General features: G+C 35.5%; 4 protein-coding genes across 5 annotated transcripts; 3 read left to right on the top strand and 1 right to left on the bottom strand.

The window, feature by feature from the left end:
• Nucleotides 1-594: 594 nt before the first annotated feature.
• On the bottom strand, nt 595-978 carry LOC140955082 (uncharacterized). Its single transcript, XM_073406627.1, has one exon. It carries the CDS (start codon nt 976-978, stop codon nt 595-597), a length of 384 nt encoding a protein of 127 aa, XP_073262728.1.
• Nucleotides 979-7,182: 6,204 nt separating this feature from the next.
• Nucleotides 7,183-8,461, top strand: LOC118034416 (short-chain dehydrogenase reductase 2a). The gene is made up of 2 exons (XM_035039698.2): nt 7,183-7,321; nt 7,486-8,461. Exons 1-2 carry the CDS (start codon nt 7,227-7,229, stop codon nt 8,318-8,320), a joined length of 930 nt encoding a protein of 309 aa, XP_034895589.1. The 5' UTR covers nt 7,183-7,226; the 3' UTR covers nt 8,321-8,461.
• Nucleotides 8,462-15,190: 6,729 nt separating this feature from the next.
• On the top strand, nt 15,191-19,695 carry LOC118034420 (disease resistance RPP13-like protein 4). 2 transcript variants are annotated; one of them, XM_035039702.1, is made up of 2 exons: nt 15,191-15,657; nt 16,916-19,695. In XM_035039702.1, exon 2 carries the CDS (start codon nt 16,921-16,923, stop codon nt 17,914-17,916), a length of 996 nt encoding a protein of 331 aa, XP_034895593.1. In that variant the 5' UTR covers nt 15,191-15,657; nt 16,916-16,920; the 3' UTR covers nt 17,917-19,695. The 2 variants fall into 2 exon arrangements, with proteins under 2 accessions (XP_034895593.1, XP_034895592.1); XM_035039701.1 differs by having other exon boundaries at nt 16,841-19,695.
• LOC118034412 (disease resistance RPP13-like protein 4) lies at nt 17,949-19,526 on the top strand. The gene is made up of 3 exons (XM_035039690.1): nt 17,949-18,403; nt 18,549-18,889; nt 19,084-19,526. The coding sequence occupies exons 1-3, from the start codon at nt 17,949-17,951 to the stop codon at nt 19,524-19,526; spliced, it is 1,239 nt and encodes a 412-aa protein (XP_034895581.1).
• Nucleotides 19,696-22,153: the final 2,458 nt, after the last annotated feature.

Raw genomic sequence — 22,153 nt, 5'->3', positions numbered from 1 at the left:
TTGCTGTTAATCAAAGCAAGAAATTATAATGATTGATACGTACAAATGCACTAGTTTAATTATGCATTTGTGGTCCAGTGCACTTGGCAATATATTTTAGTTTAACGGGTATGCAAGTCCTCGGAGAGGAGATGAAGAGAGTGGAATAGCAAGCTACTGTGTTATTAACTATTAATAAAAATAAGGTCCAAAAGAAGACAAGAGCTGCTGCATCGTGTTTGTAACTTTGTGAGTTTAATTACAAGAGAAGCTTAAGAATATGGCCCTAAAGACAATTATTAAAGTTGGTACTGAATCGTGTTAAAGGGCCATGGCGAAGCTCCAATCCCACGAAGGAGGTAAAGGTGTGGGCCAGTATGAAACTTGAGATTTCTCAAGGGTTTTAGTTTCTCAAGCTTTGCTTATTTTTCTAGGCAACCAAACAACAAATTAACCATGTTACTCCATGTTAGAGAAAAAAGCAGAAGTGGGTGAACTTAAATGAAAACCTTTTGAAGACATTCATGAGAATCACTTGAAACTTTCTGTAAGCATCGTCGGTTCTTTAAGGAATTGAGTTTCAACGCACAAGAAGGAGGGCAGCAAAAGCTTTCTTCATGTCCACTGTTTTAGAACTCCTTGTTTGGCAAGGACATTAGCACAATGATTACCTTCTCTTAGTATATGAGCAAAGGATATTTGAGATGAAAATCTCTCAGCTAGACTGAAAGGATCCTTATACCTCCAAGGTCTGATACTCGTTTCATTCATCCATTGAACCACATTTGCAGAATCTGACTCAATTACAAATTCCTTTCCAGCAAAGTCCTGTCTGTGTTTTGACTCCAGGGCTTTAACAACAGCAATCAATTTGGCTTCATTTGATTCTTTAGTTCCCACAGGAACTGAAAACATCCCTGACATAATCCCTCGATGATCTCGACGTACACCTCCAATCCCTGCCTTCTCCAGGCTTACCAATAGCAGATCCATCGACATTCCTTTTCAGAATCTGTTCTCTGGGGGGAGACCACCGAACAACTGGACCAGTTTTCTTTACATTTGACTATTTTTTTCAAAACATCAGCAGATAATAGCAGATCAAGAGCACAATATGGGAACTAAGAGTGAATGGTTTTAATCCGTACACAGTGTTTTTTATATTGTGGTAGCTTTTATGGTTGTGATTTGAAAACAATTATTTTATAAAAGGTATTTTTGGTTGAGATTGGTTTGATATTTATATATGTTTGGTTAAAATTGTAGTTGAAATTGAAGTTGAACAAAAAGTAATTTAATGTGTTTAGTGATATATATTAATATTGATGGTTTTTAATTTAAATATTGTAGATTTAATTACTGGTATTATATCATAAAATAAATAATACTTTATAAAAAAAAATTATTGTTTCATTAAAATATCTACAATTACATCACGTACGAAATTCATCCGACCAAGACTACAGTTTCCATGGTTTTTTAAGCGTACAACAAAATAAGATAAAAATAACATCATGAATAAAATTGAGATTACAATCAAATTTTGCAAATACTATGCTATCATGCGATCTTCTTTTAATTTATATAGTGTCATTGAATAATATTCAACACTAATTTTTTAAATAAAACATAATTAAAAGCATCTTATATTTAAAAAAAACATCAGTTAACACTTTAATCAAACACATTTTTTTATGATTTTTTCAAAATATAGTTGTTGTCGTTACCGCGTAGAAAAACACACTCTTAAAACAAGAAGGTATGTGGTTTTATAATCATGAAATTTATTATTAAAGATCAAATCATTCCTTGTCAACCAAAGTGACCAAATGATGGCAAAAAATAGCACAAACCATACTTTTCCTTGAAAATTACCTTTAACAAGAACTTCCCATTGCTGAAAGAGTTTTGATAGATTACATGGACAACACCATGAGATACCCAGCTAATCACAGAATTTTGACCAGATTATCCAGTGCTTTTAACAGTGAATTAGAATATGATCGACGTCCGATTCTGTTTCCAAAGAACAAACAGGACAGAAGGCATCCTCAGCTCTCAATATTCCTCTTCTAGACAACCCCTCTAATGTCATTAGTTTTCTGAAATTTGTTATCAGAACTCTTGTATAAAAGAATAATTTAATTAATAAAAGAATATATCTTGCAGTTACAATTATAACAATACTATAAGAGTGATTCAATCAATAAAATACTGGTGTTACCTTTAACAGGAGTGTTGTCATCTTCAAGATCAAGAAATCACTACTCCCCAGGTTTTTTTATGCAATATTAAAATAAGAAAACACAGATAAAGAAGCTGAACCCACATTTTCTTATGAATTAATAGATCATGATATTAATTTGTTTATATATAGCTGCAATGAGATCCCATTTCTTCTACTCATACCAAAGTTGCCTGTTGTCTTAGGCCTGCAACATATGTATATATATTTTTGTGGAGCAATGCTATCTCTATTTCATTTTCATCCTTTAAAGTGTATCTCTACATGCTTTCAGAGGTTTGCGAAGATCGAAACTTGGAATACTTTCGAAAATGGATTCATATCATCGATGCTCAATGGAAAGATGGGGGGAAATTGAATGAATATTCAAACTTGAAGAGGCTGATTGAGATAAAACAAAGTTTTGGGGCTGAACCGAAAAAAAAAAAAAAAACAAGGGCTGATTTAGGCATGCGAGTAGCCTAAGTTCAGTTCAGGAAAGCCCACTAGTGGCCTGCTAAATTAAAAGAGAGAGGAATTGAAATGAACATGTGAATCTTGAATATTGAATTTAATTTACCTGGTTATATATTATAAAATGCATATGTTATAAAAATATTTTTTATTGTTATTGTTTATGATGAGTTTATTTCTTAATAATGAATTTTTTCTACATATGGTTAGCCCAAATTATTAAAATTAATGATTCTATGAAAAATTAAATTTTTTTTGAAATATGAATTTGTATAAGAAAAAAAAGTGAATGGATAATGGATATTTGAAATATGATAGTTTGGATATTCCAAATTCAAATCCAATCAATAATAGATAGAAGTCATGGTTATTTTTTTTATTTAAATATGATTATTATAATTATACTATTAAATTTGTGGATACGATTCTTAATTAAACCTAGTACATTCACTATATATATAGCCTTCTACGAGGGATTGAGATTCAGACGATAACATGGGAATAAACTCACTTATCAAGATGATTAGAAACAAATTAGTTCTGTTGTCTAGGCTGTGATGTGGGTTTGGATTTGAAGTATCGGTTATAACCTTTTTTGCCAAGTTTTTTTTTAGTAAACATTAGTTGCAATCTCAAAAAATCCAGAAAAAACTTGATAGGAGTAAAAACAAATCTAATATCTGAAAATCTCAAATGACATTTTCTTAAACTTGAAAATATAAGTAGGTTATGGGAAACTCTTTTCTAGTGTCATTAACCTCGGTCTAGAATGTCTACCTTAAAATTTATGGATCCGATTATTTTTATTGGTTAAGCTTTGATTTGACCGTGTTAAAGTTAATACAATACGACTAAGCTAATTTAACAAAGTTAAAAATAACTTGGATAACTAATAATAATAAAAAACATGAATTAATTTTTTTTTTAAAAGTAAGGTATATAATTTTTTTTTTTTTTTAAAGCAAACAAATCACCTCATAGTGAACTTGGATAATGAACACAATTAAAATACATTGACTCGGGTGGTTGTTTGTTGTTTTTCCTTTCCTTGTCTTTATTCTCTCCTCAGATGGCCTTGCACTAAGCTTGGATCAAATTGGGTTCAAATCTAAATTAAAGAGTTATTAAATAATCATAAATTGAATTAAAAGAAAATAGCTTAGAGTAAGGTGGGATGCAATTTTAGACTTAATTGAAGGATTTCTATACAATCAGGGACCAAAATGGTTGAAGGGATGCATGTTGAACATGCGCTAGTGTGTGGGAGGACTCATCTCATTCTTGACATCCTTTTTCATTATAGGTGGTGTGTGTCGCATTTCTCTCCTTGTGTCAACATCGATTAATGTTTTTTTCTCTCTCTTTTCTTCCCTTGAAATCTATTTGTTTCCTTTAAGGACTGATTTCTTATTAATAATCAATTGTTGTCCCTTGATTATTTTTTTTTATTTCTTACAAGACGAAAAAACGATCAATCTTTTGCATAATCTAGCGTGATAAAAATGAAAAATATTTTTTTTCTTGTGAAATTGATATCAAGCTCTTAGAAACAAACCATAAAAAAAAAATTATGAATAAATCAAATAAAAAAAAATGGTACTCTTGTGAACTCACGGTGTCAACAAGTGCGGTGGTATATATTGTGGTTGAAACGATAAAGTTGCCTTTGCAATTATTTTTTATTTTATTTTGTTAATATCAATCACGTTTTGATTGTGTGATATGGGATCACAATTCTTGTTCCGAAGCTTTTCCAATTGGGACCGTCGTCTACCGTTAATAGTGAGCACTGCCCGATATTAATTAAGATCCCAATATATATATATATATATATATATGCTTTTGGTAATATATTTTCATCCAACTCATGCATTCGACCGACACAAATTGGTCCCTCCCACTATGCATAGTAGTTTTCCACATCAAATGTGGTGTCTGCCTTGTCTTTTTCTTATGCTCATTCCTCTTCTTACTTTCACTCAGAAAATTGTGAGAGATGTGATTGTTATTCTATGTTTGATGGCGTGATTATAATTTTTCGTATAAAAATATATATTAATAATATTTTTTATTTTTTTTAAATTATTTTTGACATTAGCATATCGAAATGATTTGAAAACTATAAAAATATATTAATTTAAAGTTAATAAAAAATAAAACAAAATTTAAATTTTTTTCAAAACTACTTTTGAAATGCTGAAATAAACAAGTACATACCCAATTCAAGAGACCGCGTACTCATATAAACTTTTTTTTTATAAAAAAAATATTTTATATAAACTATTATATACAAATCCAAAATATCTGAAGTAATTAGTACATTCATGAGCACAAATATTGATCATTTTCTGAATTTCCTTGATTAGATTTGAACTGAAATTATAATATGATTTTTATCCACAACTATAAAGGTGTTTTTGAAATTATATAGTGGTACCCAAGTTAATGCATGTAGAATGTAGGTTTGACTACACCACCATGATCCAAGCACTTTGAATTTGTTTATTTTTGTGTTTTAAAAATATTTTAAAAAAAAATTTCAAATTATTTTTTATTTTTTTTCAAATTGTTTTGATGCGCTAAAGTTTAAAATAAATTTGTTTATAAAAAATATACTATTTTAATATATTTTCAAATAAAAAATACTTTAAAAATAATTGTATTACAATACCAAACAAATTCTTTATTAGATGATTTAGGGAATGTTTGGGAACATTATGCAAACCGCATTCCTAAAAATTTTAAAAAAATTTAATGTTTTCAAATCATTTTGATGTACTGATGTCAAAAATAAATTTTTAAAAAAATAATTTTTTTTTTATTTTGATGCATTTCTAAACAAAAAATACTTTATACCGTTACCGTTACCATTACCACAATCTTAAACAGACATTAAATTAAAATGAACAACACACGATGGGCATTTACATGGTAGATATGAACTCATGACATGTATTTACTAGCTAGGAATTCATCGTTAAATGTTATATATATCATGTTTGCGCAACCCGTAAAAAAATATATTCTAACTGGCTGCAATCTGAACAGTGACCAATCCAATAGAAGAAATCAGGAATCTCTTCTCCTTTTTTAATCCATTTAATTATGGTTCTATATGAATTTGTGGGCACCAGCATTGTTGGAGTTTGGATTAACAAAATTAGGTCACAGGTCGTAACAACAATATTAAACAGTTAATGATAATTAATCCATGCCGGCCAAAAAGATTTAATTAAGATTTGATTTCAAGATAACTTTAAGAATTCAGGGCCCAGATATATATTAGCGTTTAGAATCCAAAAAAAGAAAAAAAAAAAACCCTCTATTAAATTAAATAAGCACTATCAAGTAGGGTTTGTACTTTAATTTGGTGGGTATCGCATTCATTAGTGACATAATGGTCCTGCTAAATGGTTCTTACAATAATAATAATAATACCCTCATTTGTAAGACACTTGTGATTTCACAATATTCATGGGAAAATGGAGCAATCACTTCTAGAACGAACCATTGTTTAATAGGACTAGTTAGTGCAAATCCCTTTAAGTTATGTGGTAATTCAGTGACAAGTGTCATTGAATATGTTTATACACATAAATTATGTTTGATGTGGTTTTTTAATTAATTATTATCGTATTAATTAACCTATGTGTCAATCGAAACTTACTCCTTTGTTTTTTCCTAACAATTTGAAGAAAAAAAACCACATCAAACATAATTTATGATATATATATTTTAAAAATTCCCCATTGCTATAGAAGCCACACCATTTGCATTTTATCTCCAATAAATCTTCTTGGTCAACCAATATATGTTCTGTAGCTACTCCTCTAGGCAACAATCTTATCAGCATGCAAAAGCACACAAAAGAGCAATCAACAGAGCCTAGCTCTAGGCTTGAAAAGGTCACCAATTCCTTCAAATTTGGAAACAATATTTCATTTTCTCTTCTTTTCGACAAATAACCAACCTTGACTTCCTTCCCTGCTCATGAAATTCATAAGCTTGAACCCAAGTAGTATTTTTGTGATAGTTTTATAATAAATTTAAGTGCTCTTGAAACAGAAAATACAATAAAACAACTAATTATTTTTATCTTTGTCTCCTACGCTTGCTCCGAGACAATAATCAAATCGTTAGTTAACCTTAATTCATTGAATACATTATCCCGTGTTCTTGTTCATACAAGATCCTGAGATAAATAAGACTGTGTGCCAGAGAATAACTTGGTGTAAAAGTTTTGGTAACATGGGCTGCTCAAGGGAACTCTTGTACTGTTTTCTTTGTCATGAGTCATGACTGTTTTTAATATACTTGACTATTACCTAAGTCCTTGAGGAACAAGCGATGTTTGTGGCCTTTGAGACCCTACGAAGAAAGCTCCTTCCACTAGACAACAAAAGCCAACCCCAGGCTGCCACTATACCTTCATGGATTCCTATAAAAGCCCTTCCTTTTTTTCACCACAATATTCATTCAATCACCTCCCCCCCCCCCCCCCCCCCCCCTCCCTGATCCCTGATCTCCCCCTTTCTCACCTTCTTCAACCATGCTAGCTCAGGTGATACCAGAGCAAACCCTTCAAGTTCAAGGGATTGATCATGTCATGGGCAAGGATAACTCCTCATCTCTCTCATATAAAAGGTGAGATCATCACTCCTTCTTTACTCTCTCCCTCTTTCTTTTTTGTAGCTTTATTACACATGCTAGCATATGATATGTCAATGCCAGAAATGCATGGTGTTATCAAACTATTTATATATACTTCAATGTTACCTTGATTTCTGAATTTTACTTCTGCGAAACAGGTTGGAGGGAAAAGTTGCGATTATAACAGGCGGTGCAAGAGGGATTGGAGAGGCCACGGTGAAACTCTTTGTGAGGCATGGAGCCAAGGTAGTGATTGCTGATATTGAGGATGCTAATGGTATTGCTTTAGCTGAATCTTTATCTCCTTCAGCAGTTTATGTACGTTGTGATGTGCGTTTAGAAGAAGAAATAGAAAGTCTAATAAACCTAACAATTTCTCAATACGGCCGGCTGGACATTCTTTTCAACAATGCTGGAGTTCTTGGCAATCAATCAAAGCACAAAAGCATTATCGATTTCGATGCTGATGAGTTTGATAATATCATGAGAATCAATGTTAGAGGAGCTGCCCTTGGCATTAAACATGCAGCAAGAGTCATGGTGCCTCGACGAAGTGGCTGCGTCATTTCCACAGCTAGTGTAGCTGGTGTAATTGGAGGGCTTGGACCTCATGCATATACAGCTTCAAAACATGCTATTGTAGGGTTAACAAAGAACACAGCTTGTGAATTAGGCAGATATGGGATTAGGGTTAATTGTATATCTCCTTTTGGGGTGGCTACTTCCATGCTTGTTGATGCATGGAGGGGTTGCGAGGAAGATGGAGATGATCATGAGAAATGCATGGATTTTGGTGCTCCAAGCGAGGAAGAAATGGAGAAGATGGAGGAACTTGTGAGAGGGCTTGGAAATCTAAAGGGAGCAACACTAAAAGCTAAGGATATTGCCGAGGCTGCTCTTTATCTTGCTAGTGATGAATCCAAGTATGTAAGTGGTCACAATCTTGTTGTAGATGGTGGTTTTACTACCTTCAAAAATTGTCTAGGGCTGTAGCCATGGTTTCCAGATTATTTTGCGAGTCCATATTTGGTTGAAAGTCAATGCAGAAGAGAAAGAAGAATTGAGGAAGGAGAATGGAATCTTTATATTATAATGTTAATTTGTTAGTAATTAAAATTGTTTTCTATTTTTTTATTAATTAATTATTTCCCGAGACAATTAGCGTCAACTGAGACTGCGGGGACCGACTAGATAGCTAGGGAAGCAAGATGTTGATGGAGGGCGCTAATTAAGCACAGAGCACAAAGCATCCCACTTGCTTGCTAATAATCTATAATTAATGTTAATCTCATGACTCAATAAACATGAATATATGTGATAGATTCCTTCTCTCATGAGGAGAATCAACAGATGACACTGCAAGACAGCCAAGAAAGTCAGGATACTGCCTTTGTTATTGTTTAAAATTAATTTAAGGGTAATCTTTAATCAAATTTTATGTATATTAAAATTAAGGTTAATTTGTTTACTTCGGTTTAGTAGATAAATGATTTGAATTATTTTTTTATATTTTATATTTTAATTTTTTAATATTTAATTGATTGAGAATTATTTTTTAAAAAAATATTTTATTTGACCGGATAGCTGCTGAGCAGAATGGAGGAGCCCTTTTTGATCAACAAATCCATAAAATATTTTGTATCGAAACTTGTTGTAGTTGAATCAAACGGTTTCGTAACATGGTCTCCAGTCTCCACTTTGCGGGCAACTTGACCTCAGGGGAGGGAACAAAATTGGACTCTATACCAGGGCCATTGTAAATCTCGATCGCAGAGAGTGACGCACCGAGCAAGTCCAGTTGAGTGAGATGCTGAGACGACAACTACATCCTGGAGGTCTAGTCCATGAGATCGGTAGATGGAAAGAAGCTGCGAGAAGTTGAAAATTATAGGGGGCGGATTGCTGTTCACGTCATTTTTGCTTGCTGTTCTTGAATCGTTTCTTCATAAATAAGCTCTGTTGGGTGCATGAAGGATCCCCCTAGCTACACACAGAACCGAGGTAGATTAGTTCACTTAGATTTTGTTTTGAGATTTAGGATTATTGTTTTTACAGAAGATAACTAGACATAAGAAATGAAAAATCCTTACAGTTGATACAGAGTCGCGAGCTGCAGCTGTCAATATATATGGCAAGAATATCAACAATATATGGCAACCAAATTGTAACAGAATATATTGTATTTATTGTATTTATTATAGACTACAAATCAGGGATTATAGACTACAAATTAGGGATTATTTACATGTATTTATAGGACTGAATTCTTCCTTTCAGAATCAAGGAAAATACAGAGAACTTTACATTGAAATCTGATAATTGTGACATGGTATCAGAGCCGGTTATTCTCTAATCTAGATCTTTTGTTCTTTTCTTAAGTCTATAGACTGAATTCATCAGTATTTGGTGATATTTTTCTTGAGATTCCTAGGATGTCTGGAGAGGCTTTTCTTACTCGATTCAATGGTAAAAACTATGCCAGTTGGGAGTTTCAGTTTCGTATGTTTGTTAAAGGGAAGGAATTATAGGGGCATCTTGATGGATCTTCACCAGCACCAACCGAACCACAGGAGCTGGGTATATGGACTACCAAGGATGCGAAAATTGTCTCCTGGATACTGGGGTCTGTTGAACCCCATATGATCAACAATCTTCGATCGTTTGGCACAGGGAAGGAGATTTGGGACTATTTCAGACGCATTTATTCCCAGAACAATTCGGCTCAAAAAATTTCAGGTCGAAATGGGTATTGCCAATTACAAACAAGGTAATCTTTCAATTGAACAATTCTATGCTGGATTTCTAAACCTATGGAGTGAATATACTGGCATAATTTACTCTAAAATACCGAAGGATAGTTTAGAAGCACTATACCTTGTTTATGCCGAGAGCCAGAGGGACCAGTTCTTGATGAAGCTCCGGCCAGAATTTGAGGCTGTGAGAGCTAGCTTGATCAACCGAAGTCCAGTACCCACCTTGGATGAATGTTTGGGGGAACTGTTACGGGAAGAACAACGACTCACCACTCAACACGAGTTGACCCAGGACACTGTCACCGAGATAAATGTGGCTTACATGGCTCAAGGAAGGGGACGACAGAGGGGTGGGAGCGTGCAGTGTTTCAATTGCAAGGAGTTAGGGCACATTGCCAGAAATTGCAGTAAGAAATTCTGCAATTATTGTAAGAAGGAGGGGCATGTAATCAGGGAGTGTCGTCTGCGACCACAGAATCGCCAAGGGTTTACTGTGCAGTCAAAATTGGGGGCTACTTCTATGGCTGCCGCAGCCGTGTCCTCACCGTTGGCACCAGAATCTTCATCGTCGGTGAGCTCTTCGTCGGGCACGATCACTCCCGAGATGGTGCAACAGATGATCATCTCTGCCTTCTCTGCACTTGGAATTTCTGGTAATAAACTTAACATTTCTTTGGATTCGGCATATAATAAACCGTGGTTAATGGATTCGGCAGCGTCGAATCATATGACCAGCAGTAAAAATGGTTTGTGTAATGTGCGAAAATACATGGGTAATCAACATATACAGGTTGCAAATGGTGATAATCTGCCGATTTTATCAATTGGTAATTTGGGGTCTTATTTCAACAATATTTTTGTGTCACCGAAATTATCAACAAGTTTACTCTCTGTTGGTCAAATGGTAGAAAATAACTGTGAAATTCTCTTTAATCGTCATGGTTGTTGTGTGCAGGATCAAGTGTCGGGGAAGGTGATCGCGAAGGGGCCTAAAGTGGGACGTTTATTTCCAATACAATTTTCTATTCCTAGTATTAATTCTTGTGCTTATTCTACTGTCATTAATAATCCTCATTTTTGGCATAAGAAATTGGGACATCCCAATTCTAATGTATTGACTCATCTTATGAAACATGGATATTTGGGGAATAAAAATTCTTTTTCCACAGAATTTTTGGACTGTAGTTCTTGCAAATTGGGTAAAAGCAAAGCATTATCATTTCCTTCACATGGTAGTCGTGCTTCTAAATGTTTTGAAATTATTCATACTGATGTATGGGGTATAAGTCCTGTTATCTCTCATGCTCAGTATAAATATTTTGTCACGTTTATTGATGATTTCAGTCGTTTCACTTGGATATATTTTCTCCGATCTAAAGCTGATGTATTCTCAACATTTCAGACTTTCGTAGTATTTGTTGAAAATCAATTTTCTGCTCATATTAAAATACTTCGTTCTGACTCCGGGGGGGAATATGTGTCCAAAGAATTTCAAGAATATCTCAAAAACAAAGGGATTCTCTCTCAAAGATCTTGTCCTTACACTCCTCAACAAAATGGACTTGCTGAGCGTAAGAATCGTCATCTTTTAGATGTTGTTCGCACTTTATTAATTGATTCTTCAGTTCCTACTCGATTTTGGGTAGAAGCTCTATCCACAGCCGTTCATCTAATCAATCGTTTGCCTTCTCAAGTTCTAAACTTTGCATCTCCATACTCTATTTTATTTGGTGTTCTTCCTGAGTATGATTCTCTCCATGTTTTTTGGGTGTGTTTGTTTTGTTCACTTACCATTTACTGAACGTAACAAACTCTCAGCCCAAGCTGCTCGTTGTGCTTTTCTAGGATATAGTAATTCTCATAAAGGGTTTGTATGTTATGATGCAAATGCTCATAAAATTCGTATCTCTCGAAATGTGATTTTCTTTGAAAATCAGAATTTTTTCCCGTCTTGTCCTTCTACAGAATCCACTCTTATCCAGCTTCCTACATTTGATGATGATAGTCCATCTTATATCTTTGAACGTTTTAAGCCAGGAATTGTATATCAAAGACGTCATCCACCATCCACTTTGCCCCTTCCGGACACGGAACCGACATCTGATCATTCCACTCAACTAAGACGATCAACTAGAGTTTCACGTGCCCCAAACAGGTATGGATACTCAGCAACCACTATTGATAGTACTTTTGTGCCTAAGACTTATGCGCAGGCTTGTACCCAAGAATGTTGGCAACAGGCCATGAAAGAGGAACTTCAGGCTCTTCAGGATAATCACACATGGGATATTGTTTCTTGTCCTACCAGTATTAAACCTATTGGCTGCAAATGGGTATACACTATTAAATTCCAACCTGATGGATCTGTGGAACGATATAAAGCACGGTTGGTGGCTCTTGGAAATTGTCAGGCATATGGTATTAATTATGAGGAGACTTTTGCACCTGTGGCTAAAATGACTACCATACGCACCATTATGGCAATTGCTGCTTCCAAGAGATGGCCACTTCGTCAAATGGATGTAAAAAATGCATTTTTACATGGAGATCTGAAAGAGAATATTTATATGACTCCTCCTCCTGGTATGTTTACTCACCCATCTGATAAAGTCTGCTGGTTGAAACGGTCCCTATATGGTCTAAAACAGGCACCCCGGGCATGGTTTGAAAAATTTCGCACTACTCTTCTGAAACTTAAATTTATTCAGAGCCAATATGATTCCTCTCTGTTTCTTCAGCAAACTACTACTGGTATTGTTGCTCTTCTGGTATATGTGGATGATATTATCATTACAGGATCTGACATTCCACTCATTGAGGATTTACAGCGTTCTCTTAACAGTGAGTTTCATATGAAGGATCTGGGACATCTTCACTATTTCCTTGGTCTCCAGGTGCACTCTATGTCTAATGGGATTTCTCTACATCGGCACAAATACACTCAAGAGATTCTTCTCTTGGGCGGTCTTGAATCAGGGAATAGCGTTCTTACACCTCTTGAGCTTAATTTAAAGCTTTGTCAGAATGATGGTGACCTGTTACCTGATCCCTCCATATATCGGCAATTAGTGGGCAGTTTGAATTATCTAACCATTACTCGGCCAGATATTTCTTTTGCAGTACAACAAGTCAGTCAGTTTCTACAGGCTCCTCGTCAACCTCATTTAGCTGCTGTTCGAAGAATTCTTCGCTATCTTAAAGGCACATCTGGGCGAGGATTATTTTTTCCTGCTGATAATTCATTACAATTAACAGGTTATAGTGATGCAGATTGGGCAGGGTGCATGGATACACGTCGGTCTGTTACTGGGTGGTGTATGTTTCTTGGAAATGCTTTAATTTCATGGAAAAGCAAAAAGCAAGACCGAATCTCAAAATCTTCCACAGAATCTGAGTATCGAGCTATGTCCTCCGCATGTTCTGAAATTGTGTGGCTCCAGGGTTTGCTACGTGAACTTGGTTTTCCTCAGCACACTCCTACACCTCTTCATGCTGATAACACAAGTGCTATTCAGATTGCTACTAATCCTGTGTTTCATGAACGCACCAAACATATTGAAGTCGATTGTCACTATATTCGTGAAGCTGTTGATCATAATATTCTTACACTACCTCATATTTCCACCGAGCATCAGACCGCTGATGTCTTTACGAAGGCCTTGTCTCGGCCTCGACATCAACTCATGATTGACAAATTGATGCTTCTTGATCGACCAGCATCAATTTGAGGGGGGATGTCAATGTATATGGCAAGAATATCAACAATATATGGCAACCAAATTGTAACAGAATATATTGTATTTATTGTATTTATTATAGACTACAAATCAGGGATTATAGACTACAAATTAGGGATTATTTACATGTATTTATAGGACTGAATTCTTCCTTTCAGAATCAAGGAAAATACAGAGAACTTTACATTGAAATCTGATAATTGTGACAGCAGCAGCTATGGAAAGCTAATTTAATTTGGGCAACCACATCCAAGGCCCTGAGTGAGTTCAAATGGGAAGGGCTATCTTCTTACTGGTGAAGATCATTTCAATCGAGAAACAATCCTTCTCTTTCAAAAAAATGTTAGATGGCTTCCTATTAGTCAATTTCAACATGGAAAATCAGCCTCTACAAACCACCTCCATGCTTGAAAGATGTCTACACAGCTTCGAATCAAGAAAATATATTCAGTGAAACATCAAGATCCCCCCCCCCCCTCCAAGTATGAGAGCAAGAAGATTCTAAAATATAGGGAAACACACAACATTCAGAAGCAGCATATGGCAAAGTGTTTTATACATACATGTGACAGGCAAAAGCTTAAGCACCCCATTAACAATGTCATCTGAAGATAACAAGCAGATTGGTTGCCAAAAAAAAAAACAAAGAACTCATTCGTCAAAGGTACGAGCAGTGGCATTCTGCTTCATCAAGCTAGATTTAGAAAGATTATTCTGATGGCTGCAGAATGCTATTCCAGCAGTAGTGATTGATGCAGCAGAACCTAAGGAAAAGGAAGACGAAATTTTTAGAAGGATCACACACAAATCTTAAATCGCAATTTGTCCTAAGAACATGGATTACAACCTCCTAAATAGGCCTAATTTAAAGATCTTTCCAACCTCGGCTCGTTACAAACATGCAATCCATTATAGAAATTGACCTGTAAAATCTTTTAAAAAGTTTTGAGTCCGATCAAAGTCAAATTAAAAATCATAGCTTAAACCTAGGCTGTCTAATAAATCATATTTGATTGATTGATCAGAATCTCCTGCAAGGCTATACATGTTGTTCGAATACAATAAATCATATCCGATTGATCAGAATCTTCTGCATCAACACTGAGACTAGGAGCATGCACTTCCTTTCCCCTGTCATTTTTTTCTTGAAAGAATATAGTCTGATTAGTGGAGAACAAATAGAATGTAAAATATAATTTCTTAAAATCAAAACAAAGTATTATCACATTTAAATTTCGACAGAGCAAGAGTAATTTTCCTTTTTTCTTGGTAACTCTTGTTAACAATCTCATTCGAAATGTGGAATTCGGCGCTGGCTTGAAAAGGTATGGAGAAGGTTCTGACTTTTCTTATGTTCCTTTCTCTCTCTCGCAGTCTCTACAGAAAAGACGACATATTTGACTCCCTCCATGTTCTTCTTCGCAAAGCCTCCTATTCACCTCCTCACTTAGTCACGTTTACTTCAACCCCTCCTTTTCACCATCCACTCCTTTTCTCTCTTATCTCCATCCTTGCAACCATCTCCACAGCCTCATTCCTCGAATTCCTTTTCAACCCCATCATCCCACACAGCCACATCCATTTCCTCCCAACACTTTTTTGGGATATATTTTAGGAAGACTTCCTGAATTTCACTTCCCCTGGATCTTGTGATTCACATACTTGTAGTTTGATGTGCATGCAGAACAATCTTATGTTGTTTTGCTTTGGAAATGACAAATCCAAAATGATCAAGGAAAGAAGGAAGTTGAAGTCTTAAACTTCAAACTAGCCCAGTTGAACACAACATCTATTGCTCAGACTCTTCTATTTTCTGGGTCGAGAAGTGAAACAAACGAAGGTGAGAGTTTTTCAAGAACATTGATGGAGCAAAACACTAATCAAGACTTTCTTCTTATGTTCCCTTGTTTTTTGATTTCTAGTTTTTTTTTTTTTTTTTTCCAGTCTAAATTGTACAATTTGCGTGCATGCAAAAACTAAGTAGGAGGGGCTGGACTCTGGTTCAAATCTTGTCATTGTTATCTTAGGAACCAATTCAATGAGAAGGAGTTAAAATCCTATAATCCTCGAAGTTGTTCTGTGATTTCCAGCAAGTCCTGCTTCTTACAAACGTCATCTAAAACATCTAGTGTTAGATTTTTCACCCTTTTCGCATAAATTCTGCTGTCTTCTGGGAGCTTCGCAGCTAAAGGATAAATCCTTAGAAAGGATTTAAGGATTCATATGTCAGTTTCTCCGGTTCCAATGGTTAGGATTTCTTAGGCTGGCATTTTTGCACTTAGGTTAAGGTATTCTTGGGCTAGTTTTTTCTCTGCGGTCAGGTGTTTGTATTAATCCACCATGAAAGCATGCTCATTTTAGTTAACTCTTTTCAATATATCTGTTGCAACAAAGATAAAAAAAAAAAAAAAAAAGAGAAGGAAAAATAGCGAGCATGTTACAATAATTCATATGGATTTATCAATTGATCTACTTGACAAGGAATAGTGCTAACTTCATATCATTGACTATTAGATTGGAAATTGCAGAATAATGTTTTCTCTTACAAATCCGAACTTTAATGCTCCCATTAGTCTCATTTTTCTCCTAAAATTTCAAACATCGACTCACCTGTCTCTCTTAGTAACACAATCCTCGATTTTCCTGACTCAAGGAATATATATGGATGTCAATTAGTTCATGTCCTTATTGGCGAATGTAACTGTAATATGCGTAATCACACAAGGAATGTTTGATACTGTAATGTCATTGTAGCTTTACCTTCAGCTACACTTTCCTCTTGATCGCCAGAGTCTTGGGAAAATTGCTCTCATGTCTCATGTATGTGAGAATTTTATATAATTCTAGATTCAGTGGCAGCACTCAACAGGATAGATCGCTAGTTTGGAAATATTACTAGAGATATTGAAAACAGATTCCTTGAAAAATTCAGGAATTTTTCTTCCTCAGCTCATAATAATATTATCTAGTGTTATGATTTATCAAGTAAGATGACGAATAGTTATAATATATGCATGTTACAGTTGACTTACATACCGGTGAAGTGATGGCACTGGTGGATGCTATGATTCAAACACTCACGGAGGAATTGTTTGCAGCTCTCATGAACCAAGCTCAATATGCACTTGATTTTCAAAGTCAGTTTGAGAGAATGAAGACACGACTTGAGCTTATGAGGGCCTTTCTCAATGACACTGAGACCCTCAAGACCAAGAAGGAAGTTCTGAAGTTGATAATGATTCAGATCAGGGAACTGATTTATGAAGCGGATGACTTGCTGAAAGATTGCCGAATCGGAGATGAATATCAGAAAGATGGGCGCTGCTCCAATTTCTCGGCTAGCAAGTTATTGTTCTTATATCGGACAGGCAAGAAGTTGAAAGATATCAATTTGAGAATAGAGACACTGGAGAATCGCTTGGGGGTCTATCTGACACCGCAACTGTTCAGCATCCAAGAAAATGTACATCAAGTGACAGGATTTAGCTGTCAGGATTATGATCCAGCTAACAAAGTTGGACTGGAACATGATGCAAGAAAGATAAAGGAGTGGATTATTTCGAAAGACGAGGTACTTCATAGGGTTGGCATTATAGGGATGGGGGGCTTGGGAAAAAGCACCATTGCCCAGAAACTTTTTAATGATGAAGATGTGCGTTCTTTCTTTAAGAATATGATTTGGATGTCGGTTTCTCAAGATTTCAGTGAGGAACAGATCATGAAGAGCCTGTTGAAACAATTATATGAAGAGAAGACAAACAGATCTGTGGAGAATTTAGAACAAGAGAAGAAAAGCAGATCCATTGAAAGGTTTGAGCACGAAAGGGAAAGAAGATCCCTGGAGACATTAGAGCAAGTTGAATTTGTATTGAATCAGGAAATAGCAGAGAAAATAAAACAGTTGGAAGAAAAAAAAGAGAAAGAAATATCAGAATTGACAATAGAGGACAAAGCCCAGATCATGCACAAAATTCACCTGTTACTTGAGCATATGACCTGTCTCATTGTTATGGATGATGTCTGGAGCATCCGTATAGATTGGTGGAACAGTTATGCTCTGGTCTGGAGAAGCCAACTGGTAAAAACAGTTGCATCATGATCACAACAAGAAATGAAGAAGTTGCAACCAATATGGGAGTTGAAAAGTCCAGAATTCATCGGCCTAGTTTTCTAGACGATGATGAAAGCTGGTCATTGTTTTGCAAGTATGCATTTTATGCGAGCAAGGGTATATGCGATGATCAGCAGTTTGAAAACGTAGGCAGAGATATTGTTCAGAAATGTGGTGGACTTCCACTAGCAATCAAAACAATAGCAGCTTTACTATCACAGAAACGGCACTTCCTTGTTGAGTGGAAAAATATTTATAGAGGTTTCCATGAATTGACAGCTAGAGGACAGGTTAGCTCAGTAATTGCTTGTCTGCAACTGAGCTACAATGCACTCCCAGTGCATCTAAAGCAACTCTTTCTGTGCTTCTCTATTTACCCTGAAGATTTCGAGATTCCAGCTGAACAGTTAGTGCTTTGGTGGATTGGAGAGGGTTTCATTCGGGGCAAGGACTCCAAAACTGCTATAGAATTGGGGTACGTATATCTCAGAGTTTGTCCAAAGATGCCTTGTTGAGGTAGTGGACCAAAGAGGCTACGATGGAAAAATCTACAGTTGTAGAATGCACGATCTGGTTCGTGATATGACTATTGTGATTGCAAGAGATGAGTCATTTTGCAGCTTTGAAGAAGGCAGGCAGAAGTTGACATCAGAGTCTAGGCGGTTAGGTTTCACAAGTGAAAAGAGCACTAAATCATTGAAAAACTGTCCCAAGCTCAGGGCCTTGTTAATGATGTCAAGCATTCAAGGACTCTGTTGTGATGACATGGAGAGTCTTAGTTTCCTCAGAGTGTTGGATCTATCCTACTTTGAATTGGCAACCACCGCTGTGCAGGATCTCCTGAAATGGATTGTTTCGTTAAAGCACCTGGCATATTTGAATCTTAGTGGAGTTAGAGGCATCGGAGAATTACCATCTTCGATTAAAAAACTTCGTAACCTCCAGGTTTTTGTTTTATACGGTTGCACTGATTTATTCATGCTACATCCATTTACCTACCCAAGGGTATTGGAATGCTCTCCCAGCTTCAAGAATAGTCTGGATTTGTGGTGGGGCGTTTATCTAACGAATAATGTTGTCATCTTCTTGAGCTTCAGGATCTATCCCAACTTAGAGTACTTTGAATGTACTTAAATGCTCACAGTGAAATTGCAGAAAATGAAACGGAGGTGTTATCAAAGCTCAAGAAACTTAAGGTTCTAGAGCTGAATGCCCAATATTGTAAAGACCACAATACTTTAATGATGCTCGATGACCTTCATCCTCCTCCTAGCCTTCAGAAGCTGTATATTGGGGGTTCTCACTGCGAAACACTTCCTGCATGGATTAATCCTGAAAAACTTTCAAATTTACAGTACATCAGTATTCAGGATTCAGACATCAACTTCTTCGAAACCAGTCCTCAATCGGTGAATGGAAGACTCTTTACTTGGAATGTTGAAGGTTTATGTTTCAAGAATTTGCAGAGATTAAAGCTAGACTGGAAGAACCTGGAAGAGGATATGCCTTTGTTGCGCAATGCAGAGGTCAGGAATTGTTTTAATTTCCGAAATTTTCCCCATCCCAACAAGTTTGTATGGAGGAAGGGTGAAGAATGAAGAATCCATAAGCTCCACAATTCAAGAATCAAACCGAAATGTCCTTCCATTCGGTGATTCTATGTGTGCGTTTGTCGCACGCGCATTCATCTTGTACTTTAGTGATGAGCTTTGTATGCTTGGATAGCTGGATTGTTTTCTAAATTTGTTTAAGATGAATCTTCGTTTTTCTTGTAATGGAAGCAGAAAACATCTTGTACTGTATTATGCTAGCCATCATGTCTTGGCATTAGAGAGGTGATGCTAAGATGAAGAGTATCAAAGGTAAAATTTCTGAAGGGCTCTCCGTTGTCTTTGTTCATAGTTAGATTACACACTTAACAAGTACTTGTAAGAGTACTGCATTTCACTCATTAAACACATAAAACATGATTGTAAAAGACACAACTTGAGTTTACGAGGGCCCTTCTCAATGACACAAGACCCTAAAAAATAAGAAGAGAGCTCTGAAGTTGATAGGATCAAAGACTTGATTTATGAAGCTGATGACTTGCTGACGGATTGCCGAATCAGAGAAACAATATCAGAAAGATGACCACTGCTTCGATTTCTCGCCTGAGAAGTCATTATTCTTTATCGGACTGGCAAGAAGTTGAAGGAAGGAGATCAGTTTGCAAATAGAGCAGATGGAGAATAGCTTGAGGGCTGTTTGACACCACAACAATTGAGAATCGAAAATGGACACCAAATGACAGGATTTACCTGTCAGAATTTTGACACGTCAAACAGAATCGGATTACAAGTCAAACACTCCCAAACTGGCTCTTAAGAGGAGAATGTTAAATTTGCGGAGATATTTCACACCATTGATCTTAATAATAACTAAAAAAAAAAAAAAAACGAATCTGCTGATATCACGTCTAGAAGGTATTTACTATTTATAGTTTAATTCATATGAAATTACCAAAAACTCCACATAAACAAACTGAAACCCTACCCAACACTCTTTTGTCCCTATAAAACGACGTGATAAGCGAAGCAAGCAGGCGGCTGTCATCTCCAAAGTTCCCATCCTCTAATTTATCCATCTCTTCAACCATTACTCTCCTGGTATGGTGTAATCTATTCTATATTTTGATTTTTCTAGGATCACAATTAGAGGAATATTCCAGGGAAACATGTTTTTGCTCTCTCTTTTGTTCATGAATTTCATCATACATGGTAATCGATTGTGAGAATGAAACATTACGAATATATATTCTATTTGTGCAATCAAATGGAATATAAAGTTTTTCACCTATAATTATCATTAACATAGCTTTAATAGATGGATGGATACTGTTTAGCAGTGAAGTTCGGATAAGGTAGTTTATATAATTATGTATAATTGCGTTTATGATTAAGCTAGTAATCCTTCTTTGCAAAGTCATTTATTATTTTTCCTTTAATTACTATAATCAATGACTTTGCAAAGATAGATTTACTAGCTAAATCTTAAAAGCTTTTGGAAGCCAAGCGATGCCACATCGGATGAATGCTTCAGATCCCCTCAACAAAATCTACAGATATGCTTGCTTGATTCTTTAGGTATATGTACTGTCTTATGTATTTGACAAACTATAATTTTTATTGATTTTTCAGGCTGCTACAACATATAGTGTTGTTATACTACTTGTTTCCATTCTGCTAATAGGGTTATGTTACACGGTGCAACCACTGCTTTGAATGTAGGATCCTCTTTGTTTTTGTCTTTGAAACTGCTTGTAATATTGGATCCTTTTTTTTTTAATTTAATCTATATTCCATTCAGTTCCATGAACATCTACCCTTTTTTTTTCTTGAATCGACCTATAATGAGCAGATCCCTACTTGCTTTCAGAAATTAAGATCCCTACCAGCTTTCAGAAAGATGTGCTGAATGAGAGAATAGCATTTTAATGATTTGTGATTTTGTGTGGGCTAAAGTGAATACAGCAGCAGCAGCAGCAGATGTACTGTGGTGACATATATTGTAGTAACTTCTTGTTTCCAATATGCTAACAGTTGGGTTATAGGTGCAGAAACGCTTGAATTAGTGCTAAAGTGTCGTGATTTTAAGCTCTTTATTTTATTTTATTTTCCTTGCAACAGCTTGTAGTATTGGACTCTTAACCTTAATTCCCTTTAATTAAAAAACGGTGCAGTAAGCTCTTTGTGAAAGAGATGTGAGATTTAATGCAAGCTCATTAAATACCCTTTTGTTTGATTGTGTCAATTAGTATTGTAATATCATGTAGGGTTTATTTTGAACTGAGGTTCCAGGATATTTAATTTGTCAAGATTTTGTCCCGAAAATACCAGTCTGCCAAGATTAATTGGAGTTTAGAGGAGACAAAATAGAAATTTGTAGATATATTCAACGCCATGCCCATGAAAAATAGTGAACACATAATTTAATAAAAGATTTCTACCCTTTTTGATTGTTAAAGTAACTTTAACACAGGATTCTTGCACACTTGCAAGAACTCATTGATTTTAAACCATTGGATTAATCTTTCTCACCTCTTGCGTTGGATTTGTTTCTTATAAAGTTTCCTTTTATGTCTAAGATGTCTTTATTTGATAGCTTTTGTAGTTTTAATGTAAGGGTTCCTTTGAGCTGAAAAGTTTTGGAGTAAGGTCAAATATTAAAGGTGTAAAAAAATATT

The sequence above is a fragment of the Populus alba genome, chromosome 19 (assembly GCF_005239225.2).
Source record: "Populus alba chromosome 19, ASM523922v2, whole genome shotgun sequence".
NCBI classification, from domain to species: domain Eukaryota; kingdom Viridiplantae; phylum Streptophyta; class Magnoliopsida; order Malpighiales; family Salicaceae; genus Populus; species Populus alba.
The sequence above is the reverse complement of the archived record's forward strand: the minus strand, read 5'-3'. Positions and strand labels throughout refer to the sequence as shown.